At 41.0% G+C, this 27,083-nt stretch overlaps 1 protein-coding gene across 3 annotated transcripts in view; it reads left to right on the plus strand.

Moving 5' to 3' along the window:
* Window positions 1-27,083, plus strand: part of CNTNAP2 (contactin associated protein 2) — a 2,074,761-nt gene that overhangs the window by 1,850,172 nt on the left and 197,506 nt on the right. For all 3 annotated transcript variants that reach the window (XM_082400459.1, XM_082400458.1, XM_082400460.1), the window contains one exon: window positions 7,546-7,782. In XM_082400459.1, the coding sequence (XP_082256585.1) occupies window positions 7,546-7,782 (237 nt within the window). The remainder of the gene's footprint in view (window positions 1-7,545; window positions 7,783-27,083) is intronic.

Genomic DNA, 27,083 nt, shown 5'->3' on the forward strand with positions numbered 1-27,083 from the left:
AAATAGCACTGTCAGACCGAGTGTGGGGAGATAACCAACCTCCCACCATCTAGGGGCCAAAGCTCATCACTGCTCTGGTTTTAGAGATGCAGTATGAAGCTTTTGCGCCAAGAAAAAATACAACTTCAAAGACAGCATCAAAGAAACATCTCCTGTTTGCGGCCTAGAGACCAGTTTGGGTGTCCATATGTCCACATTCCTGGCTGAACTGTGAGTGTGGCATTCCCCTTTCAGCTTCAGCCATCCTGGGACAGCACTGTGCCAAGTGGTGAATGATTTATCTCAGATGGTAATCATTCTGTCAGCATGTTCCATACCTCAGCGCAGCAAAGTCAGAGAAGAGGCTCATATGATGCAAGCCCAAAAGTCAGGATGCAGCTACAGCACAGCGAGAGTGCAGGCTTAACAGCCAGAAAGCCTGGAGGGTGAATTATGGCCTCTTACGACCCATGTAACACTGGGCAAGTCAACTCTCTTGGTCTCAGTTTCCTTACCTGTAAAATGGGGGTGATAATAATATTTCTCTCTAGAGTTAAAAATGTAAAATTTGAAACAGTAGCTGGAACAGCTAGCATTCAGTTAATATGAGCTTTTGAAATAGCTAACATTTTATCATGGTTGCCCTCCCGCCACAGCCTCTGGAACGAATTCAGGCCTCTCAGCACCATCCCCATCGTGGAGCAATTCACATTCAGACACATATGAGTGCTTTCTGCTTTCAGAAACCCAGTTATTTTCTCCATCTCTATTTTGAAGTTTTCTTCTAGTTTAAATACTTTGGATTGTCCTCTACTCAGAGGATGTAAGAAATTCATGCAGTGATAATGAACTTTAAAAAAATCCATCCTACTGAATGATGTTATGAATGAGAACTCATGAGCATTATCTGAAAAAACAGTCCTCCAAAGCCCCACTCTCTGAGTTTGGATAAACTTTTTCATATATGCCGTCCAATATCCAGCTGACAGAGGCATCCCTGATCAATACTTGTCAGTCACGCAGCTCTGCACTGAATAATGTAAGCCCACATCCTTGAACTCTCTCCACTACTAAAGAATCTGGGCCATTCTGAGGTCCTCAGCTTAACCAGATAACTGGGTTTTTACTTTACACACCTGTACTGACACTACAGGGTTTTTTCCATGTTCAGGTTGACAGTCAAGACCTCAGAGACAATGGTAACACGTAAAACAGGGGACACAGTGGGTGCAGCATCAGCCAAGCTGCCGATGGGGGCCCAGCCTGGCCAAGCACGTAGCTGCCTTTGCCCCCTGACCTACAGGGGCCAAGTCTGACTGCCATGGAGAAGAGCCAGGGTCTAGATGGGTCACCTGGACACAGAAATCACAGCTGTATTTCCTGTCAATCTTTTATGCCAGCCAGTCATGTGTTCAGCACCTCGATGCCAGCTTACAGCTCTCCCAATCCAGATGCGGTCCCCCATAGCAGACAAGAGAAGGAAAACAGCCGTCCTAATCCTGAACCTCCCAAGGAAATAGTGGAGTTAGAAGGAGAACTCCAAGGTCATTCTCTCAGGCAGGCCTGGACCAGCCCAAGCTTGAAGTTAACCCTTTACTCACTGTATTAGTCTGCTCAAGCTGCCCTGACAAAATACCACAGACTGGGTAGTTTAAACAACAAAAATCTATTTCTTACAACTCTAGAGGCTGGAAGACCAAGATCAAGGTGCTGGCAGGGTTGGTTTCTCCTGAGGCCTCTCTCCTTGGCTTACAGACCTGTGCCTTCTCACACGGCTGTTTTTCCGTGTGCTTGCATCCCTGGCATCTCTTCCTCTCCTTCCGAAGGACACGCTCGTATTAGGGACCCGCCCTTGTGACCTCATTTAATCTTCAGTACCTCTTTAAAGGTACTATCTCCAAATATAGTCACATTGGGGATTGGCGCTTCAACACATGAACTTTGGGGTGACACAATGCATTTCATAACACTCATGGTACCTCTGGTATCAGATTCGTGTACACTCATCTTAGCTGTATTTAACTTCCAACTCTGTGCTTCTGTAGAATTTTGTTTATACTGAATAATGGTAATAATAATAAACAGCTACCATTAACTGAGCATTAGTACAGAGGGGGGTATTGTCACTTGTTATTAATATGAGCCTGTAAGGTGCATATTTTTATGCCAGTTTCATACATGAGGAGGCTGAGGCCCAACGAGGAGCTGGGAAGATCAAGCAGTGAGCAGCGAAGCCAACACCCAAAAGTAGACCTTTGTGACCACAGTTCATGCTCTCCACACCTCTCTTCCCTGCCTCTCCGATGTCAAATTTTACCTTGAACCATAGTGTGGCTGTTTGTGATTACATTTCTGTTAACCTGAGAGCAAGAAGTGTGTCTCCTCCATCTTTTTAGGAATGCCTTTCCCAGTGCCTTACACACGTGACCTGGCGCCTTTGCGTCTCTCAGCATCTCAGAGCAGCTCCCCGTCTCACCCCGTGCCCTCACCTGCAGGGCGGTGCCTCCCTTACCTCTTTGTCTTCCCAGGGGTGTGCACCTGGATACTCCTTCTGTCAGTTTCTCAGTGGGGTCTGTCCTAAGGGCTCTATTTAAAATGGGAATCTCCCCCACCCCACTCCCACTCCCACTCCCACTTAACCCAGACTGACTTCTAACAGGCGATATACTTAACTTACTTATTGAGTTTATTGTTAAATTTCCCTCTCCCTCGGCAAGAAGATAAGCTCTGCAAGGGCAAAGACTTTTGTGTGTTTTGCTTCATAGTGCCTTCTAAACATCTAGACAAGGCTAGCTTATAGTTGCTGTGAAATAAATACTTATTGAATGGATAAATTAGATTCCTTGTGTGGGAGCTTTGGTGCAGTTCCTCTCTATGGCGAATGAATGGCCGGTCTCTCTGGGCACAGGTGCTCTGGAACCCAACTTAGCTCCTTAGAAAACAATCACGCTCCTAGTCTGAGGACAGTGCTTTTTAGAATTCCTCCTGATCCTTATTTTCGCCCTTTTTGTTTAATTTAATACCTGATTGTTTTGCCCCAATCTTCTGTGCTTTTGATGGTTGTATTATTCATTATGGATAGTTACAACATTTTCATAATTAATCTTTAACTGCAGTACTTGAACAGCATTTCACATGAAAAATGATTTACAAATTAAACCCACGTCTCACCTTGGGTAATTATCACAGGTCTAACTAATGTGTGTGAGGCCCTTGCATGGCAGGGGGCTCTCTCCAGTGACAATGTGTTGATTTTCTAATTAACAAAGGTTAAGCAGCCTTTTTGCTCGCAGACCTACAATTTAAACTTATGACATTTGTCACCAGGAAAGATTTCTATAGAGCACATAACTTGAACTCAAATAATTATCACTGGTTCTAGTACATTAACATCCTTTGCATAATATATAATGACCATTTTCAGTACAAAAGACTTTTCTTCATATTGACTAGATCAGTAAAAGTACTTTCCAGCTCACTGACCCATTTAATAAATCAGGGACCATGTTTAAAAACGAGTAAGTTATTTAGTTTTCCTTTATATAGAGACAAATGGCATTCCACTTACCTTCTTTGTAAATTAAGAAGTGGGAGTATAAAACTTTATTTAATGAAGGCAACAAATACAAATTAGACTATAGTCATATGTTATGGTCATTTAAGGGAAGGAGGGGGAAAAAAAGGTCAGGCAGCAGTGCAAAGAGGAAAAAGGAAGCAAGAAGAAATTTAGCAGAAATTGACAGTAATTTGCTGAAATGGCGAGAGGGGGACACATAAGCCCAGAGGGAGAGATTGTACATCATGGACCAGAGTAATTTAGAGCTGGAAGGACCAGAGACTTCTAGTTCAGCCTCCTTTTATGTATAAGAGAAACTGATGCTGAGAAAGATGCAGCGATTTGATGAAAGCCACAGAACTGACCAAAAACAGTCAACAGTCCTGATAGGGAGAGCTATACAAACACAGAGGCAGGAACAAAGACTGGCAGATGTAGAAGCTCAGAAAGAACAAGACCAGGAAGAATCAGAGAGGCAGAGAGACAGAAAAATCTGCCCCTAAATCCCCTTACTGAATGAAGCCTGTGTATGTACATAATGAAGCATATATACATATATCTAAATGTTTACCTAAATGATGTAATTAAAATATGACCTAATCTAGATGTACTTTCTCTGCCAATTGACGCTTTCTAAATCTCCATTTTTTTGGTCATATTAACATTTACTTAAAGAGTCTTTTTAAAAAAATCTCCTCAGACTCTCAACCATTGCTGACACCCTTAAATGTCAATTATTTCCTGAATTAAAATACATTCGAGATAGATTAAAGAATGAAATGTTAAAAGAGGTAAAATCATAAAAGTTCTAGGAGAAAATATAGTTGAATAATTATATTATTTTGGATTAGAGAAGGTATTTATAAGCCTAATATCGAAGGCAGAAATCATAAAAATAAGATAGATGCATGTGACTACATAAACGTTACATACAAGTTAACAAACACAAACTGGAAAGATGTAGTTGCTGAATTTATAACAAAAAATTAAAGACCCAAATATTGTTATCAATCAATAAGAAATATATATTCTCCTATTTCCCCCAAAAAAGCAAAGGTCATTAAGAAACAAAAAATAAGAGTGAGGAAAACATAAAAATTATTCAACTCACAGTATTCGAAGCAATGCAAATTAAAAGAATGAACTCTTTTTTTTTTTTTTCCCTCTAGCCTATAAATTCAAAAGTATCCTGCCTAGTATTAGAATTGGTGTGGAGAAGGCAGGAATCTTGTACCCTATTGGTGAAATACAAATTGATAAAGTCTTCTGAGAGGAAATTACATTGCAAATGACTTTAAAATGTTTATGCCCCTTGTACCTAGCAATTACACTTCTAAGAATTAATTCTAAGGAAAAACTGGACAAGTATGTAAAGGTTTTTACAAGGATATTTATTATAGTATCATATAAAATGGGAATTGGAATAAGCTTTAAAGTCCAGTGGTATGGGATAGGGAGGGTGGGAGGGAGACGCAAGAGGTAGGGGATATGGGGATATATGTGTACGTACAGCTGATTCACTTTGTTATACAGCAGAAACTAACACAACATTGTAAAGCAATTATACTCCAATAAAGATGTTAAATAAAAAATATATTTTTTAATTTACTTAGTAAAAAAATAAAATAAAATAAAAATAAAAACTTTAAAAAGTCCAATGGTAGTGGAATGACAAAATAAGTTACAGTGCCTCACAGGGTGGGCTGCTATGCAGATGTTAAGCAAGATGTTCTAGTTGAATATTTATTGCTGGGAAAAATGTTTTATGATATATTAAGTGAAAAAAGCAAATTTCAAAACAATGCATATACCCCGCTTTTTCCTTTATTTTTTATACATATGTATGTTCATAGATAAAAGTAGAAAAGGCTGTTTGCTAAAAGTGAAAGTCGTTCTATCTGAGGAGCATTATAGATTCTCTTTTTCATTTTGCTTATCAGTATGTTTATGGTTTCCACAATGAAAAACTATTACATTTGCAACCAGGGGAAAGGAGAGGCAGACATCTAAAAACAACGATTTAAAAATTTCAGCATATTTTGATAGGATATAATTGTCTTAATTAACTAGTGATGAAAATTTAAATGGCTAAGCATTTATTGAACGAAAGGCCCTTTGGAAAGCCTTATTGCAAGAACAAAAGCCATAGCTGCTAAAACAGTAGACGCCAAATTGAAATTTTGACACACAAAGAGTGACTACTGGATTGAAATTCTTCCAGATCATAGCAAAGGGCCAAATTCCCCTTAGCCCAGAGGTGCAGCGGTGCTGGTGAGCAGATTGCAAAATGGGAAATCCTTCAAAGTGGTTGTTTCTAATCATTTCTTTTGCCGTCTACTCTCCCATACCTTTAATCAAAAGGGGCATTGGGATCCCTTCAATTAATCCTCTTCTATTTAAATATTTTATTAAAAAATAACAATCCCTGGAGAATCATCACTCAAATCTGTGCACTGCCCAGTGAGAGAACTGCAAGGCTTGGGTTTATAAAGATAGTAGTGCAAGTCATTTGCTATTTCACGGCTGCGGATTCACAGGCGTAAGCAAAGGCTCATCCATCTCTACAGCTAAAGCCTTTGATCCACCAGCCCTGTCTGATGAGTCGTCTAGATCGCACACTTTTTCTCGAGATACTGGTGTAAGTGATCAGAATCAATCTCCAGTGTGCAGCCTTGCCCAAAGTCTGCCAGTCCTATTGACCGTGCCATTTTTAAAGACATCCAGATCTTTACCTCAGAAACATGTACGTCTGTGGCGCCCCAGACCCTGAAGTTCTTCTGCATTAGACGATCAACACAGAACAGAGTTTAAGACCACAGCCTCGAGAATAAGACAGATCTGACACCGCTTTGGCACTTCGGAGCTATGAGTCCTTGAGTACATGACTTAATTTCTCTAAGCCTCAGTTTCCTTATCTGTACAATGGGGGTAAGGTAACAATGCCTACCTCGCCAGGTTATTGTGAGAATCAGGTGAATATCATATGTAAGATGCTTAGTAGAGTACCTGCTACATAGCCCTCAATAAACAGTAACTTTCACTTTATTAACCATATCTTTTTTTCTAAATCCCCATCAGATTTCTTTTAATAATTTTAACTACTATCATTTTATTTAATTTCTAGAAAAGCTGTTAGTCTAAAATACAGGCATATTTATAAACTTGAGTTCCTCCTTTTGTACCAGCTGCTTAAAAAAATCATAGCTAAGGTTATTATAGATACAATCCACCTGTGATATAATTCTCCAATGAACCGTTCTATGAAATTTATTAGGAATATTTTAATATTTTCATGCTCATGAACCTCTAACTCCATAACTTACTCAGAAAATTACAGTGAATTTGTTTTGTGTGTTATGTGTCTTGCAGTGGCATTTAGACAAAAGCAATAAAATCTAAACTGACCTGGTAATAAATGTGGTGTAGCTGACTTCTGTGTAAAATTATCAACTCCAATTTCCAACCACCCCAGACAAGAAGCCCTGGGAACCCTTAACATGAATTTCAAAGCAAAGCATTTCTTGAGACAAGAACCAGGACTTACAATCACATTCCAAATGGATCTACTTCCTCTGGCTAATTGACTTGTTAACTATGCTAATATATTCATGTCCCTCTGCCTTTTTATATCTCTTCCAATAGATAATGCTATGGAACTGAATGCCCTGAGATTAAAAACCAAAGAACTTAGAGAGTTCTGTAAACTTCTTTTCTATAGGAAACCAGATTAAACTTCTAAAACAGCTTATATAATTTGTGTGTGTCTCCAGACATTTTAGTACTATAGCAAATGTATTGCTTCGCAGAAGACTGTCTCTTTTAATCAGGCATTATAGCCTAAGGGGAAAAAGCTGCAGACTCTTCTATTAGGCAGGACCAACTTGACAGTGAGCATGCCCCCTGCACTTGACAGTCTCATCTCCTACCACAGTGGTCCGAGGAATGATGAATGAAACAGAAGCCACAGCAGAGGTTATTCTATCTGAGCTCCATGCCTTCTGTCTTCCCAGGTGGTGCCGGAGGCCAGCAGGGCTTTCTGGGCTGCATCCGCTCCCTGAGGATGAACGGGGTGACACTGGACCTGGAAGAAAGAGCAAAGGTCACATCCGGGTTCAAATCCGGGTGCTCGGGCCACTGCACCAGCTACGGGGCGAACTGTGAGAACGGAGGCAAATGCATAGAGAAATACCACGGGTACTCCTGCGATTGCTCCAGCACAGCCTATGATGGGACATTTTGCAACAAAGGTAAGTCAGAGCCAGTTTCCAAAGCCATTTTTAGACATCTTTGAAGTCCAGATCATCTATTGAATGGTTTTTCAGCTGTGCCGAGGCATACTTCATTCTGAGGGTAAGGTATTTGGAATTCTTCTCCTACCTTAGGTAGGAAGTCTCCTAAACCATTCCATAATCTTTTCATTAAGATGAGAGAATCTTTGCATGTGGTGCAGCGTTTCCCCCAAATTCTAGCAAACTTTTCACTGGCTGGAACATTACAAAGCAAATAGCCATATCATGCCTTAATGGTGAGTGACAAAGTAAGCTGCCATTGAAAGAGGACTTGGGCCTGCCCCTCCCACTCAGGGGAGTCAGAAGGGTCAACACATTATCTTGGACCTGTAGATCACTGCAGTGAATCTGTCTGTGCCGCCCAGTGGTCTTAATGCCCACCCCCTCCCCCAGCTGCTAAGAGACTGGATTCAAGCTGGACTCACAGGAAAGCCCCTCTGGCCAGTTATCGTCATTATCCTTAGTATCACTCTTCTACAGGGCGCCTCTGGGAGGGTCTCAGCCTCCACTAAACCGCAGGAATACTGAGACACCACATGTAATAGGTCTGTTATTACTGCATTATTTCAGTCTTGAGTGATTAATCCCTAGTAAAGTCTGCAGAGCCAGTCAGCTGACTCCAAGAGCCTGATGCTTATGCTTGTTGGTATACCCTGTGATCTTGCATGACCAGAAGAAATGCATTCGCCTGGCCTGTGGCTTCCTTTCCCACTTGTAAACAGGAGGGATGGGGAGAGGCAGGGCTGGCACGCTTCTTAAGCTACAATTGAAATGCACGTAAATCGCTCTTCTCTTTCTAAATGAACGTATAGCGTTTGGGTAAAGTTCTCTGTAAACGGTTGGTGCATCTCTTCATAAGAAGCTTTACGTAAGTAGCCTATTCATACTCTCATGAATACGTGGGGGGTTGTTGAGGCTGGCATTATTCACACAAGATGCCACACAGAAGGAGGAATTGTTCCATAACATTCTCTGTACATCCAGGCTACTGTCTGGCGGTGCTATAATATGAGCATAGAAATTAGGTCAGGCAGGGCTTGAAGAATGAGCGTGAGACAACAACAAAGGTGGAAAGGAACACCTTTGCTGAATGATCCACAGCACTTTACCACCGCTGTTAGAGCGCGTTCTTCTGCTTGGAACGGCACGGCTCCACGACTTTCCGTGGCACACAGTGCGATGGGTTTGCGGAACACGTTAATTTTGCGCTTGTAGAAATGAGTCTTGCAATTACCATTCCCTGTGCTTGATGCTAATTCAGTGCAGTCATTCCCTTGCCAGAATGGTGTCTGAACGCAATCAAGTGAGCACTAATGCCTGAGAGATTCCACTGCATAAGTGCCAATTTAAAGAAAATCATGAGCCCCTTATTTTTGGAGAGTTAGGTTAAGTACCGCGGCTCATACACAACCACTGGGGGTTAATACGCAATATTCACGAATTGAAAGGCAAGGGTATGTACCCTTCAGCTTTGCCAATGTTCAAGATAAAGTCAGAGGAAGCTCTTGAGTTTCCACTGACATTATTTCAAAGGGTTTACACAAAAGATCCCTAAATATTCTCTGAATATCTGTTTAGCCAGATGAGTTTACATTTGATTCAATTAGTGGCTTTACCCAAAAAAATTAAAATTAAAAACTGCATGTCATATTTGGAAAGTACCTGTGGGCATCCTTCTAAGTCAAGACGAGTATCCTCTTGACTTGGGGAGGATGAAGGTGGTGCTGGTTGAGAGGAATCCAGGAAAGCGTCATCTGCACTAAGGCAAGCTCGTTCCCGGACGGGGTCTTCCCTCTGAGGCCTGCAGCCGGGTGGTCCCTCTGGTCAGGGTCTCACCTCCCAGAACAGCAGCTCCTATGACCACACCTCCAGGGAGGCTACAGCCAAACAACTCAGCCTCTAGAAAGAGCGGCCACAGCCACCTGCCAAAGCGTGAGCTCATGAAAGTCCTTTGCGGGCCTTCTTTGGCTAGAATAGTTCTGTGCTTGTGAATATGGAAAAATGTCCACAATATTTTGCTGACTCAATGAAACAGGTCCCAACATACCACACACAGCCTGATTATATGTCTATACAAAATCAGACACAAACACACGAGGAAAGCAAACTGTAAGAAAACACATCAGGGGCTTCCCTGGTGGCACAGTGGTTAAGAATCTGCCTGCCAGTGCAGGGGACACGGGTTCGAGCCCTGGTCCAGGAACATCCCACATGCCACAGAGCAACTAAGCCCATGCACCACAACTACTGAGCCCACGTGCCACAACTAGTGAGCCCATGTGCCACAACTACTGAAGCCTGCGCACCTAGAGCCCGTGCTGTGCAACAAGAGAAGCCACCGCAATGAGAAGCCTGCGCACCGCAACGAAGAGTAGCCCCCGCTCGCTGCAACTAGAGAAAGCCCGCGCGCAGCAACGAAGACCCAACGCAGCCAAAAATAAATAAATAAATAAATTTATTAAAAAAAAAAAAGGAAACACCTCAAAATATTAACTGTCATTATTCTGGGTGGAGGGTGAAAACACCAGTATTTATTTTCTTATCTTTTTGCTGTGTTTTCTAATCTTTACACAATGATGAGTCACCTCTTTTTTCCCTCATTTTTGCCTCTCTTAGGGAAGAACTCGGTACTAAGCGACAGAGTTCTTACCCCATGCATTCAAGACTCACCTGACTGTCTCTGGTTAGAAAATATCTAGTTATTAACCAGAAATCATTATACCGTGTAATCACACTATCTGGAATGGAGTAGCATCTCAGGTGAAAATTGCATATAATTAAATTACCTTTGAAAAATCTCTCTCTCAGTACATTTAACAAAGCCCAGTTTTTCACAAGCCTTCAAAGCGATCACCCTTCAGATGGGCCCTGGAGGAAGGTTTGCCTTGTTGGGGCCAAGTTGTATGAAAATAAAATCACTTGTATCGCTCTCAGCCGGGTGAGGAGCTCACACTAGGACCGGCATGGGACCGACATAGACCACTTTCTCTTTTTTTTGGTTCAGAGAGAAGGATATATGGTTGCATTTGTAAATCAGATTGCCCTGTGCTGCCGCTTCATGAAGCTCAGGAGGACAAAGCTAGCTTCCAGCAGGTCCCTCCTGATGACGCTCTCTTGCTTTGTAGTGATGCATTGGTAGTCACTGTTCCCCACCGGCAAAGCAGAGATAGGAGACACTCCTTCCTGCCCTTCTCTGATCTCTTCTCAAAAAACTCCCAGAGCCCTTCTTCAAATGCACCTCTAAAGATCTGATCATCACTTAAGGTGTTAGCTCTCCCAGGGAAGAGCTATTAAATAGGAATGCTAACTGGGGAAAAATTCAGGTTTTGGAGAGAGCATGAGGGCCTCCTGGAAGGTCTATAGTTTGGACCACATAGCCAGTCACCTCATCTCTACAGATAGCCATGCGGTTTCCCCTCTTCTCAGAATGTCCACCTCCAGCAGCCACTTAACTCAGTGGAGACCGCTCCATCCCATGGCACGGTTCCTTCGCAGCCCGTTGGCTGAGGCTGTGGACTCCTCTGGGAGCAGAGCAAACCCCAGCCTACATGGAAGGCTCAGCTGTGGGTCTGTCATCCCCAGGATCAGCGGGGACCCCCACTGGGGACCAAATGGATGGTTGCCTGGACATGCCAAAGGTTGTCTTCTCTAATAGACTTATTCCTTCTCGGATAGTCAAACCTCAAAACACATTTATGACTATCAACCTCATTTTTATTTCTAACCAGAAATTAGCAACATGATTAGAAGCAAACTTTATCTTCTATTTTCAAGCAAGAGGGAAAATAACAGACCTATAGCAGCGACAGCAGTTTCTATGTTAAATGTTTGTAGCTGAATACAATCACAGATGGAATAGTGTCCCTCTCCCCCAAGTGCGTGTCCACCCAGAACCTCAGAATGTAACCTTGTTTGGAAATGGGCTCTTTATAGATGTAATTAAGGTGAGGTCGTACTGGATTAGGGCGGGCCCAAAATCCAATGGGAGTGTCCTTACAAGAGGAGAAGAGGCCACGGAAAGACACACAGATACACAGAGAAGACCATGTGAAGATGGAGCCAGAGACTGGAGAGACGCTGCCACAAACCAAGGAACACCGGGGTCATCAGAAGCTGCAAGAGGCAAGGGAAGATCCTCCCCTAGAGCCTTCAGAAGGGGTGTGGCCCAGATAACACCTTGATTTTTTTTACTTATAGCCACCGTAACTGTGAGAGAATAAATTTCTGTTGTTTTAGGCCACCCAGGTTGTGGTTCTTTATTATGGCACCCCTAGGAAATCAATAGAAGTGCATATAAAAATCTGTGACGCTTCTTAATTCCTGCATTTAACAATGGTAACAGCTGTCATTTGTTGAGAACTTGCTATGTTCCAGGCAGTGTGCCAAGATCTTTAATTACGTTAACATTACCTGATACTCATGACAACCCTGTGTAGGTACTATTATTATTTTCCCCAGCTGACAGAGAAGGAAATTTAGACACAAGTGGGTATTAGTCGCTTGCCTGAGGTTCACATACCAGTAAGCAGCAGGACTGGGGTTTATATGCAGGCAGTTTGATTCAAAGCTTCTGTTCTTCACCACCATTGTGTGTTACTGCTTCTCACCAAGGCCTGGTCCTTCATGTAGGTTCACATAAAACTAAAAACAGAACCCCCAGTCTTAAAGCTTTTTAGTTATTGTGATTCAGTAAAAAAAATCAGCACATTCTTGGATGCAGAATTTATCATAAGAAAAAATAGAATACAAGATCTGAACAGAGCCTCTGTCTCTCTCTGTCTCTCTCTGTCTCTCTCCCTCTCTCCCCACATTTAGGTGTAAGCTGTAATCATTTATTTCTTTCTTTAACAAACACTCAGTGAACACCTAATATGCCTGGGAGCCTTGAAAGTAGAGTTTAGTCTGACTATGCTGAAATTTTCAAAACATTTCAATGGTTTATATCTACAAAACCAGGACAATCTAGTATACTCGGAAGCAGGAGATGTGAATGAGCTGTCACGTAGGCTGCCAGGAACAGTTCTTCATTAGGATTCCTTCACTGAGCCAAGTTTAGCAAGAACTTGTCATCAAGAGGCACAAAAATATCTCCTAATTCACTTCTCTGCTCTTTTTTTTTTATAAAAATTTTCAAGTTCGTCTGCCAAACCAAGACTGCAGCTGAAAAGCACATATCCTTAAATACTCAGAAACCATTTCCTGAGTTTAGGGAGTTGTCTTTTCTTCTCAAACACTGTTTGTTTGTCACTCAGATAAAGTCCAAAATTAGAAGGACCAAGGTCACAGGACTGCAGTGACTACGAGTGATGGAGGATGGTGAATAAATGCAGTGTTACCATCACTTATAGTCACACAAATGCACAGCACCCTCACTGTGGTCCAGCTAAGTCTCCTCCTCTTCCTGCACGGGTCATGACATTGACTAACATTTTATGACCTAAATTATTTATACAGAAGAAACTCTTTATTGCTAACTCAAGTCCCTACATAGGAAATTGGTGATGTAATTAGACATGGGTTTGAATCCAGCTTCCTCACTTGCAGGTCGTGTAACCTTGAGCAAATGGTTTAACTCCACTTGGCCTGGTCTTCAGAAATACGTAATCCTACTTCTTAATTTCACTGTGAGGATCACACGGAATCATATGAGCACGTTTCCAAATGGAGAACCTGGCACCCATCAGTCAGGCAGCAGATGTCACTTTTCAGTCTCAGCACTCTTTCTTTTTTTGTTTGTTTGTATTTTTGTTTTTACTTTAAATCATGTCATCCTTTAATCCTTCCATGAAAGCTTTAAATGCCAGATGCCTAACTGGCATCATTTCAGTTACCTCTGAGTTCTAGATTGCTTCTCTGCTACTTGAGGAGCGATGGCAGCATCATAAAATGTCCACTCTTCTTAATTGTGGTCACAATCATATTATTCTGAAGCTGAAAATGTCATCTCCAGAACCTAAACCCTGATGGACTGAGGAATATGCAGATATTCTGAAGATGGACAGGGAGACAACAGTCTCTGCATCCCAGGGGTCATGCCCACAAGTGCAATTCCTGATGCAAGGGATCCATCCCTGTTAAGAGACAACTTGGATCACCTTAGCAACTGCTGCATCCCTTCTTAATACAAAGCCCATCAGGAGACAGGAAAGCACTGAAAGAGTTCAGGATTCTGTTTTGCTGAAAGGAAACCTAGACTCAAGTCCAAGTTCAACCCATAAGGGAGAGGGGATCTCCGCTCTTGCCTCCTAGAGGGATGTTTCATGGCGAGTTGGGGGAGGTGGGTTTGCCCAATGCACTTTGGATATTTACAAACTCTGCTTCTCTGTGGCTCCAGGCACTGCACGGGGAGCAGAGGAAACCCATGGGCTACCCTTGTAGAGTGGGTTTGAAGCCTTTTAGGGAAAATTAATTAATTTAAAATATTATAAAACAAGTGGGGGAGAGAGAGAAGAGAAATGTTGGAGTTCTGCATCTTAGGATCTCATCCTTATATGAAACTAGTTAATGGCAACAATGGCCATTTTTCCTCAGGTTGACCTACCCCGTCTTCATCCCAGCTTGGAGGAGAGTTTCACACCAGCAGGAAGAGATGCTTTTCACTGGCTTCTTTTTCATTTCCAATTGGAACAGGAGCTTTTATAGATTTGGATGAATGCCTACAGGAAAAAGAATTGAATTCTCTTTCCTCTTCCTGTTACAGTGCTATTCAGGAAGGGAAAATACTCCTCAATTAATACTTTTCTTAAATCTTCAGACCTTAGAAACATAAGATAATCTCATTAAAACCTTTAAAAAAATAAAAGAAAAAAGAAAAGTTAAGAAAATATTTGTGGACAAAGGTCCATAAATTCTCATGGATGAGAGAAAATACTTTTGGCTTGATTCCAAAAGGTCAAAGCTGAAGAGATGGCCAACAAGTTTAGGTGACTTTATTATAGAATTTCATGGTGATAAATAACAGTCCCCCTGGCCTGGGGTTTTCTTTGGGGTCCCAGGTATAAAGGAAAACCTGGTTAATTAGCTTTCCTGGAAAAAGGGATTTAAAAATCAGTGGTAGAAGCAAGCCCTTTCTAAAACACTAAACAAAATAAAGGACACAGTTTTGGACTTTGCTTTAGGTTTAGGATAAATAACATTTTTTCAGGTTTGTGCCAATTTCTAATACCTACCAGGTTTTGGACCTTTTTGGATACAACCATTTTTAATTTTCCTGTGTGTTCTGTTGAATGTTTTTATTCTTCATTCTTCAGCAATAATGAGAACTCTAAATAATGTGAAGTTTATAAAAATAATACACTATCATTTCCTACCAATTAGTCATGATTTCAGCTGAAGCTCTATCCATTTCTTTTCTTTCATGAACCTGAAAATAATCAATCTAATAAATTTTCTGGAGGGTTTTGCTTTTTAAAAAATTTTTGTTGGAGTATAGTTGATTTACAATGTTGTGTTAGTTTCAGGTGTACAGCAGAGTGAATCAGTTATGCATATACATATACCTACTCTATTTTAGATTCTTTCCCCATATAGGTCATTACAGAGTATTGAGTAGAGTCCCCTGTGCTATACAGTAGGTCCTTATTAGTTATCTATTTTATATGAGGGTTTTGCTTTTAAATTACTCACGTTTTAGGCTCCCCTTGTAAGCATGTCCATTCACCAAGATTCACATTGCCCTTGAGTACTTCATCACGCCTACAGGAGATGAAGACCTGCCTCTGATGTGCAATTTCTCCTCTCCACAACCTTCTCAGATGATCATCATTGCCAGCAGGCAGCTCTGGCCTTAGCAAGGGGGCTCATTCTAGGCATCTCTTGGCTAGAGGAAATTCACTTTCTTAAATGATCAAGCCTGGGGGGGTTTGATCTGTTTTTAATCTGCCCATCTTATGATCTCCCTGGCCCTGAACTCATTCACATATTTTTACCTCCATCAATTGCAATTGACTGTAATAGTGGTTGATTTAGATAAATGTGTATTTTGCTTTTTTCCTCTAGTGAAGACCAAACCCTAAGGCAGCGGAAATGATTAGGGCCAACTGCTCTCTCTGAGCCAACCCTAAGCATGGCGTTTTATTTTATTATTTTTTAAGAATTTTATTTTTTTTAATTTTTGGCTGCGTTGGGTCTTCGTTGCTGCACACAGGCTTTAGTTGCAGCAAGCGGGGGCTAATCTTCATTGCGGTGTGCAGGTTTCTCATTGCGGTGGCTTCTCTTGTTGCGGAGCACGGGCTCTAGGTGTGCGGGCTTCAGTAGTTGTGGCATGTGGGCTCACTAGTTGTGGCACGTGGGCTCAGTAGTTGTGGCTCATGGGCTCTAGAGCGCAGGCTCAGTAGTTGTGGTGCATGGGCTTAGTTGCTCTGCAGCATGTGGGATCTTCCTGTACCACGGCTCGAACCTGTGTTGCCTGCGTTGGCAGGTGGATTCTTAACCACTGCGCCACCAGGGAAGTCCCAGCTTGGCATTTTAAATGTGTTATCTCCATGTTCTCATGAGGTCTGGGCATATGATATAGAGCAGTGTTTAACTCAGCCTGACCAATATCCTCTAGCTGATCTTCCAAGTGATGAGTTCACTAAATATAAGGTGGCTTCTGAACTACTCAAGTTCCATAAGGCAAAGACTCTCAATGAAATTGAATCATTGGCAGCAAAATTTAACATATCTATGTACTGGATGAATGAAGTAAGATCAAGTGGATTGATCACTAATAAAAATTTGATTTCCTTATATGCACTGGACACAAGTATAGTGAAATACAGAACACTTACTGAAAACCTACTATGTGGGAAGCAGTGGGTTGACAGTGAGGAGACCAAGATAAATGAGACGAGGCTTGGAATGAAGTGGAGGCTGTAGACCCAACTGCAGTGCAAAGGAAAGCGAGGCAGAAAGTGCTGAGTGATACCTGGATATGGAACCAGCCCACTGTGAAGGTGCTAATGCCAGAGCTGCTCTTAAAGTCCCACCCAAGGGTAGTAGGGCAGATAGTGCTGGGTTGCACTGAATTCTGGGGGGAGGCGTTTCACTGGGGGAGAGGATTCTTTAAAAAACATTTGTCAGGAATGAATCTCAAGCTTAAAGATTCAAGAAGCCCTATGAACCTCAAGTATAACAAAAATAAAAACCACTTAAAGATATGTCATTAAAACCAAAAGACAAAATTTTAAAACATCCCAATATTTTTAAAAAGCATTTATTCTTGAAATAATGTAATTGATATTTACAAGAAATACTTATTTGCTTTTAATATTACAAAAATAGATTGCTTTGGAAAACTAACAGAAAACAAAATAGTTTAGGATTTAGATCAGTTTAGCTCTTTTTCAACTTGTTCCCCACCAATCAATGATACTTTGTGAAGCTTTGCTTCTAATCTGAAAAAAATAGGGAAATTTTTAAGTGGGCCAAAGGCCTTAACAGGCACCTTACCAAAGTTATACAGATGGCAAATAAGCATGTGAAATATGCTCCACATCATCTATCATCAGGGAAATCCAAATTAAAACAACAGTGAGACATCACTTCACACCTATTAGAATGGCCAAAATCTGGAATACTGACAACACCAAGTGCTAACAAGGATGTAGAGCAACAGGAACTCTCATTCATTGCTGGTGGGAATACAAAATGGTACAGTCACTCTGGAAGAGATTTGGGCAGTTTCTTACAAAACTAAACATATTCTTACCGTATGTTCCAGCAATCATGCTCCTTGGTATTTACCCAAAGGAGTTGAAAACTTATGTCCACATGAAAACCTGCACACAGATGTGTATTGAAGCATTATTCATAATTGTCAAAACTTGGGAGCAACCAAGATGTCCTTCAGTAAGTGAATGAATAATGAACTGTTGTACATCCATTCAGAATTAAAAAGAAATGAGCTATCAAACCATGAAAAGACATGGAGGAGACATCAGTGAATATTACTAAGTGAAAGAAGCCAATATGAAACTGGATGATTCCAAATATATGATATTTTGGAAAAGGCAAAACTGTAGAAACATTGAAACCATCAGTGGTTTCCAGGGGTTGGGTGGAAGAGAGGAGGAGGAATAAGTAGGCAGAGCACAGAGGATTTTTAGGACAGTGAAACTACTCTGTATGATAGATATTATTATGATGGGTTCATATCATTATGCCTTTACCCATTGAATGTACAACACCAAGAGTGAACTGTAATGTAAACTATAGACTTTGGGTGATTACGATGTGTCAGCATCTTTGACAAATCAACAGTGTGACTGTAGCAACTATACCAATCTGGTGTGGGATGTTGACAGTGGAGAAGGCTATGCATGTGTGGGGACAGAGAGTATATGGAAATCTCTGTATCTTTCTCTCAATTTTGCTGTAAACCTAAAACTGCTCTCTAAAAAAGGTGTTAAAAAAGGATAGGGGTGGGACTTCCCTAGTGGTGCAGTGGTTGGGAATCCACCTGCAAATGCAGAGGACACAGGTTCGAGCCCTGTTCTGGGAAGATCCCACATGCCGCGGAGCAACTAAGCCCGTGCGCCACAACTACTGAGCCTGCGCTCTAGAGCCCGCGAGCCACAACTACTGAAACCTGTGCACCTAGAGCCCGTGCTCCGCAACAAGAGAAGCCACCGCAGGGAGAAGCCCGCGCACCGCAACGAAGAGTAGCCCCCGCTCGCCGCAACAACAGAAAGCCTGCGCGCAGCAACGAAGACCCAACGCAGCCAAAAATAAATAAATAAATAAATAAATAAATAAATAAATTTATTTTTAAAAAAAGAATAGGGGATTTTATTCAATTTTCCAAAATTCTATTATCATTCTCCCAGATTTTTCCCTCATCCCTACTTCCCAAGAGTTTTATATGTGCTTAATGGTACCCTCTCTTTGTATTTCTACTTTAAAGATACCCCCTTAAAGATACCACTTCAAAGACAGATCAGTTAATTGATATGTGAATAATAGTTTATCCCTGCTTTTTTTGTTAAAAGAGGGCTTCTAAGAACTCTTTATTAACTTTAACATGACCAAATTCAATTTTAATATTCTATTGTAAAGTTCAGACTTAACCAGTGCAAACTTCCTTCCTTTAAACTTCTACAAATTTACCATTTACCATTCCGGGGGCCAATTTTACTTCCTGTGTTACTCCGCAAGGAGTTGGGTCAAGTGTAGCTTAAAGAAAGGTCCCCACTTCAAGCCCCTACGTGAAGCATTCTCTCTGCCACCCTTGCAGGCACCAAAATATTCTTTCAAATCTTCTGTTCTTTTCAACCATACCCCTATGACCAGCAATGCAGCCAATATCATTCTAAACTAATTTTGTTTTTTAAAAAAAGGAATCTGTCCTTTTTTGAGTTTTCTCAGTTGAAGAGAGAAAGCTAATATCATTTAGAACAGTGGAGCAAAAAATACCTTGAATTCCAATTTCAACATTATTGAAAACAAAATTGAGCAAGAGACTCTCTTGGCATTCAGTTTCTTTATAATTTGCCTTAATTATATAAAATGTATTATTCACAGGACCGTGAGGATCAAATGAACTGATGCAGGTGAAAGTACTTTGAAAAGCGTTAATGTTATGAAAATGCAAATGATTATGAAGGTTATTAATCACTAAGTCAAAGGTCCTGCATTTGAGGGTCTCTTTAGAAAGAGGACTGAAAAGTATAATATATTGCCTTTCAAAAGCCACCAGGAAACCCTGCACAGAACTTCTCCGTCCACATGGGTAGTGTTGCCCTACCTGCAGAAGAAAGCTGGGCATCCCACCTATTTACATTAGTACTTGCCCACGTCTGGACAGCAGTGACATGTATTATCTGGAGCTCAAAGATTAAACATTCAGCAAGACTGTAGACATTAGAGTTTTCCTATTCCGTGGCCTGCAGGGCTGCATTCATAGTCAGCCCAACACTCGCATGCGATGACCACGATTAAATCTCTGTATCCTGGAATTGTCACGAATCGTTTGACCTGGAGCACCACTAAAGCGGCAGATACACTTGAGCTTAAGTAAGAATGGATTCTGAAGCAGCCTCTTGGGGTTATTATTGAGATCTTTAGAAAATAATATTGGTTCCTTGAATATACAGTTTCAAAAAATAAAAAGTGACTGCTAGATTCTAGAAGCCTCATTTAAAATTTTCCCCTTGTCCCAAGTGATTAACAGTCTCTCTGCCCCCTTATTAAGAATGACAACTTCAGTTCAGATTAATGAGTCCAGGTATTTCTCATGCTTAAGCCAAATGTAATTCAAATATTTGCACAAGACCATTGCTAGTTTCTTCTTAGAATCAGAGATTAATAAGGTTGCCAGTGAAATGCTTTCTAAACTTTACTATTAGAATAATCTAATTTAACTCCATTTTTTAAAAATTAATTAATTTATTTATTTTTGGCTGTGTTGGGTCTTCGTTTCTGTGCGAGGGCTTTCTCTAGTTGCGGCAAGCGGGGGCCACTCTTCATCGCGATGCGCGGGCCTCTCACTATCGCGGCCTCTCTTGTTGCGGAGCACAGGCTCCAGACGCGCAGGCTCAGTAGTTGTGGCTCACGGGCCCAGTTGCTCCGCGGCATGTGGGATCTTCCCAGACGAGGGCTCGAACCCGTGTCCCCTGCATTGGCAGGCGGATTCTCAACCACTTCACCACCAGGGAAGCCCTTAACTCCATTTTAAATGGGTCTACTTTAGTCTGTTGGCTTTTTATAATTCCTTAATAAGTGTCTCCTATAATGGAATCTTATAAATTTGGTTAAAAATATAAATTAAATCATGTAAATCAAATTAAAACAGTAGACCAAGTTATAAATTTCAAAGAAGTTTATAGGCCCCCCTCTCCTATTAAATAAGCAAAAATGTTATCTTGTGTGACTTTGTAGTCTCCTACTGAATCAGAAGCCACAAGTGGTTATTACAGCACTTCATAACTTCTTTAAAAATATCAAGGACTAGTGCAAAAAGTTTTATTTCTATTACCGTAATGAATTTATCATTATTTCAGACTTTCAGCTTTTACCCTAACATTTAAATGTCATTGGGTGACTTATTTCAACACTTCAACTTCTCTTATATTGTTAAGAGTTTGTGAAGCTCTTTTTGTCACAAAATCAAAGTATCTCAGGGTTGAAAAGGATATTACATTTATTCATATTCAACTGACATTTTACTGAACTCTTCCTTTTATGCCAGGCACTGAACTAAGTATGTTCACATATCTTACTTTATTTAGTCACCACAGCAATTTTGAGCTATAGGTATTAGCACTCCTATTTGAGAATGAAGAAACTGAGGCTTCTAGAGATTAAGTTTACTATCCAAAGTCACATGGCTTCGGAGCTACCCCAACTCCAAGCCTGGTGTTTTCTCCACCATGTACACCAGCTAAGTGTCCTCTTTATAATACACCCACTGGATGGGATGCAGGCTGTGCTTGACAGAAGACGCGGCACCACAGGAGGTGGCTCACTCCATATCTGGACATTTCTGAGAGCTAGAAGGTCTTCTCTTATCCTGCACCACCATCTCTATCAAAGACGGAAAACGTCTTCATGAAGAAACAGTGGATGTCAGGGTCTGGCTTCAAATCCCTGTGCCTTTAAGAACTCAGGAATGTACACATACCTTCAAAATTCCCAACTCCAAGGAGGACAAATAAAAACATCTAATCTAAAGCTTGAAATAACCTAAAGCCTTGAAATAATCAGAACGCTAAACAATGTGAAGTTCACAGAAATAACACCCTTTATCTTTCCTGCGTGTTAACTTCACGGTTTCAGCTGAAACTCTATGCACTTCTTTTCTTTCATGAATCTAAAAGGAACCAGTCTAAAAAACTGTCCTGGGGGTTTTGCTTGCAGATTACTAACGTTTTGACCCCCCTGCAAGCAGGTCCACTCACCGATGTCCACATTGCCCTTGAGTACTTCAGCATGTCTGCAGGGCGTCCTTCTCTGGTAGTTGTCATGTGTATAATGGCAAGTTAGTGAGTTCCATGGATAGTAGGTAACACATCCTGCCCAATTCGTCCTCTTTTTATCACACCAGCCTGATAGCTATGTGTAGGCCTAAGTCCCAAAAGTTCTGAATAATTTTCCCTTCTTTCTTTGCCTGCCTTCCTGAGGCTCTCTCTGGGGCTGATTGAGGAAATACACACACACACACACACACACACACACACACACACACACTCTCTCTCTCTCTCTCTCTCTCTCTCTCTCTCTCTCTCTCGGATATACACACACAGACACACACAGCACAGAAAAACAGAGGCAGAGTTGAACCGGACCTGTGGATTTCTAATTGTAAGACTCAGAAAACAAGACATTTCTTTGTATTTTTTAGAGCACCACCCACATACCATATCCATGATTTTGTGTTAATAATGGCTCAGACTTTTCTCTCCAAATAGATAAGGTGAGGAGTGAAACAAGGGACATGGAGAGTCTGACCAAATAAATTCTTCTGACATGAGAGACCACTCTAGACTGCTTTATAACAAAGACGGTGATATGCAGGGTTAATACAAGCCATGCTCTGTGAGTTTTCCTATTGATGAAATTCATGCTTTGAATTACTGATTGATGGCTGCTGAAGGATTGCAATATCTCTGTTCTAGTCTGAAGACAGCGCTGTAAGTAATGCGCTTCTGATGACTGAAATTCCAAAATCCAAAAAAACATGGAAATTACCAAAGTAAAGCTCTACGTCCATTTTTATAAGGAGCTAGGAGGGCAGACACACTTGGTCAGCTACACTATCCCCTCACATCCTTGCACAGAAGTTACAGAGGGAATTCAGTCTACAGCTGTGAGCTTTGGGCGTTGCTGCAGCCCACACACCTTCATTATGACTACACAGCAATACTCTGATTGCAACATGAGCTTTCCCTCCTCTGGCCAAAGGATAATGTGGAGATTATGACACAAATAAAACATTTATCGTCTGGACAGGAGTAAAGAACTCACAAACCAGGACATAGCTGGCTAGCATACTAGATAGAATCCAGAGTAGGTGTCTTTGTTCGGGCTGCTATAGCAGAATACCATAGACTGGGTTGCTTATAAACAACGGAAACTTATTTCTACAGTTCCGGAGACTGGAAGTCCAATATCAGGGTGCCAGTGCTGTCGGCTGAGTGTTCTCTTCTTGGTCATAGACTTCTTGTTGTATTCTCACATGGCAGAAAGGGCTAGGAAGTTCAATGGGGTCTCTTTTGTAAGGGCATTAATCTCATTCATGAGGGCTCCACCCTCATAACCTAATTACCCCCTAAAGGTCCCACTTTCTAACACCATCACTTTGGGCATCAGGATTCCAGCGTGTGAACTTGGGGGAGAGCACGAACATGCAGACCGTAGCAGTAGGCATCTTCTTTTACAAAAACAAACCTGTAAATGATCATCTGCCCCCACCCAGTTTCTCCCCTTCCTATCACTGACCTCGCCCCACCCCAGCGCGCGTGCACACACACACACGTTATTAAAGTTGCTCACCACCGTTACATTGGAGGGATATTTGCTATTTTTTTAATTAAACTTTTAGAGCCTCTGTGAGTTCAAAAGGAAGAAATTGTGGAAGAGTAGGAATAGTTTAAGGAATGTACTTGGAGAGTAGCCTCTCTCCACCCAAAATGATTTCCTTTGAACTTGCTCAGTCTTTCCGGTGGCCTGATGCGCCACTATTAGAGCATCATTTGATTTAGCAGGAGTGGGTCTGGGAGGATGGCGAGGCTGTTACTCTGGCACATGACTGTGGATTTCGTCTTTTGGAGCCAGGTGTAATTTAGGGGTGAGGAAAACGGTGGACGAGATTTGAGGAGGTGGCTAAGGTGCCCTCTGTGAGGCCAGAGGCTTGAGAGTTTGTAAGAGGTGGAAGGAGCAGAGTGGGTAGAAGAAGGCAGTCAGAGATGCCCTCCTTCTTTCATGGTCTTGCCCGAGGCCAGCCCTGCCTGGGCAAAGAAAGAGGAAACTTATCCTCCCTCCTGGCAGTTTCCTTGCTACTAAGATCCAGAATTCTGGCTACTTGCATTATTGCCATAATTCAGTTACATTATTAAATAAATAATCTTTAGTTATTGATTCATGTTAAAATATTGTACTATAGGAAAATCTATTCCAAAGTTCCTAAAATCAATTTATATTATTACAATGCACTACGTATCATTATAAACATACTATTAGCATATATAGTGTAAGCATTTTTCCTTGAAACCACTTGGTCTTCATGCCCATCATTTAAAAAGACTACTAAATATTCCATCCAGCAGATTTACCAAAATTTATTTAAACTAAGAATCTCACAAGAAGGAAATGGCAGTTTCTATTTTTGCTCTTGAAATTGTTTCCAAGACAGTATGATACTGGCACAAAAACAGAAATATAGATCAATGGAACAGGATAGAGAGCCCAGAGATAAACCCAGGCACATATGGTCACCTTATTTTTGATAAAGGAGACAAGAATATACAATGGAGAAAAGACAGCCTCTTCAATAAGTGGTGCTGGGAAAACTGGACAGCTACATGTAAGAGAATGAAATTAGAACACTCCCTAACACCATACACAAAAATAAACTCAAAATGGATTAAAGACCTAAATGTAAGGCCAGACACTATAAAACTCTTAGATGAAAACATAGGCAGAACACACTATGACATAAATCACAGCAAGATCCTTTTTGACCCACCTCCTAGAAAAATGGAAATGAAAACAAAAATAAACAAATGGGACCTAATGAAACTTTAAAACTTTTGCACAGCAACGGAAAACATAAACAAGACGAAAAGACAACCCTCAGAATGGTAGAAAATATTCGCAAATGAAGCAACTGACAAAGGACTAATCTCCAAAATTTACAAGCAGCTCATGCAGCACAATATCAAAAAAACAAACAACCCAATCCCAAAATGAGTAGAAGACCTAAATAGACATTTCTCCAAAGAAGATATACAGATTGCCAACAAACACATGAAAGGATGCTCAACATCACTAATCATTAGAGAAATGCAAATCAAAACTACAATGAGGTATCACCTCACACCAGTCAGAATGGCCATCATCAAAAAATCTACAAACTATAAACGCTGGAGAAGGTGTGGAGAAAAGGGAACCCTCTTGTACTGTTGGTGAGAATGTAAATTGATACAGCCACTATGGAGAACAGTATGGAGGTTCCTTAACAAACTAAAAATAGAACTACCATACGACCCAGCAATCCCACTACTGGGCATATACCCTGAGAAAACCATAATTCAAAAAGAGACATTTACCACAATGTTCATTGCAGCACTATTTACAATAACCAGGACATGGAAGCAACCTAAGTGTCCATCAATAGATGAATGAATAAAGAAGACGTGGCACATATGTACAAGGGAATATTACTCAGCCATAAAAAGAAATGAAATTGAGTTATTTGTAGTGAGGTGGATGGACCTAGAGTCTGTCATACAGAGTGAAGTAAGTCAGAAAGAGAAAAACAAATACCATATGCTAACACATATATATGGAATCTAAAAAAAAAAAATGGTTCTGAAGAACCTAGGTACAGGACAGAAATAAAGATGCAGATGTAGAGAATGGACTTGAGGACATGAGGAGTGGGAAGGGTAAGCTGGGACAAAGTGAGAGAGTGGCATGGACATATATCCACTATCAAATGTAAAATAGCTAGTGGGAAGCAGCTGCATTTCACAGGAGATCAGCGCGGTGCTTTGTGACCACCTAGAGGGGTGGGATAGGGAGGGTGGGAGGGAGACGCAAGAGGGAGGAGATATGGGGATATATGTATATGTATAGCTGATTCACTTTGTTATAAAGCAGAAACTAACAAAAAAATTCATAATAATAATTCCAGGAGAGAGAAAGAATTGAGGCGAGGGACAGATGAAGATGAATGGCAAAATGTTGATAACTGTTCAAGTTGAGTGATGGGTATGTGGGTTCATCATTCTCTCTACTTTTGTATACATATTTGAAAATTTAAAACAGTTAATATTAAAACGTTAAAAAAAAGAAATTCTTTCCAATTTTTTATTGTAAATAATACTGTGGTAAACGTGTTTGTAAATGGCATTTCAGTATTTTACATTATTTACTTGGGATGGATTGCCACATGCAGGGAGGTAGAGTTAGAGGCTGTAAAATGTTTATGACTTTCCGTGTGTGGAGCCCATCTAATTTCCCAAAACGCAGCACCAGTGTGCGTGCAATACGCACAAAAGCCCGGCTCTCCCAGCGCCATCAGCAGTGTTTCCTTTTTTTCATTGTTGTGAAAATAATAAACCAAAAATCATTGTTTTTCATTTTAATTTGCACCTCATTAATCACTGGAGAACAAAGAATTCAAAAGAAAGGTCTGGCAAGATTGATGTGTCACTGAGAAAGCCCGCTGGAGCGCTGCACAGCCGCACGTTTACAAAGTCCGTGTCCAGGCTGAGTGGTTCCCTTTGCTGGTGTCCCAGGCTGGACGGGAGGGGGTTGCAGGTGACACTCACCATGTGCATGAGACTGTGAAAATGAACAGTTAGAGGTCAAATGAATATTCTCTATCAAAACGTAACCTAGGTGTATTCTATTGACCCAGTAATTACACTCAAGAAACCTATCCTAGAGAAACATTAGTATTAGAGAAATACACATCCACAGGACCAGTCACCACAGCATATTTTTGTGGGATAGTGAAATGTAGGAGGAAAAACTAAATATCCATCAATAGAGGGACTACTATTGAATTGTGATACACAACCATGAGAAAGAGTGAGAAAGACATATTTATTCACATGAGAAAATGTCCATGATATATTATTAAGCTTACAAGGCAGAATATGTAAAGTTTGTTTGTGTTTGTATTAAAAACCCATGCATTTCCTGGGCAAGAACCCTACTCAGAAAGATTTCTGCAGTTCAGACACCTTCCGTTAATGATAAATGGACGCGTGGTACTATGCGTAGCATTTTGCATGCAGGCACATTCATTTGGTTTTATCTAGAAATGAAGGTGAATTCACTCCTCTTTTGCCATTAATATAAGCAATAACTCCTCCCCGCTCCAAAATGCACTGAATATTCCAATTGTTGGCATCTTATGGTGGTAAAGGGAAGCCCTGGCCAAAAAAAAAAAAAGCATGTATGTGCGTGTTAGAATATACACCATGTACACAGTACACACACACACACACACACACACACACAGAGTTGTTTTCAGCATGAGTGGAATCAGATGATATATGGAGCAAAATATTCATGTAATCCTTCCATTCTTCTTTAAAAAATTTTGGAAA

This window comes from Balaenoptera borealis (genome assembly GCF_965194805.1).
Source record: "Balaenoptera borealis genome assembly, chromosome: 7".
NCBI classification, from domain to species: Eukaryota; Metazoa; Chordata; class Mammalia; order Artiodactyla; family Balaenopteridae; genus Balaenoptera; species Balaenoptera borealis.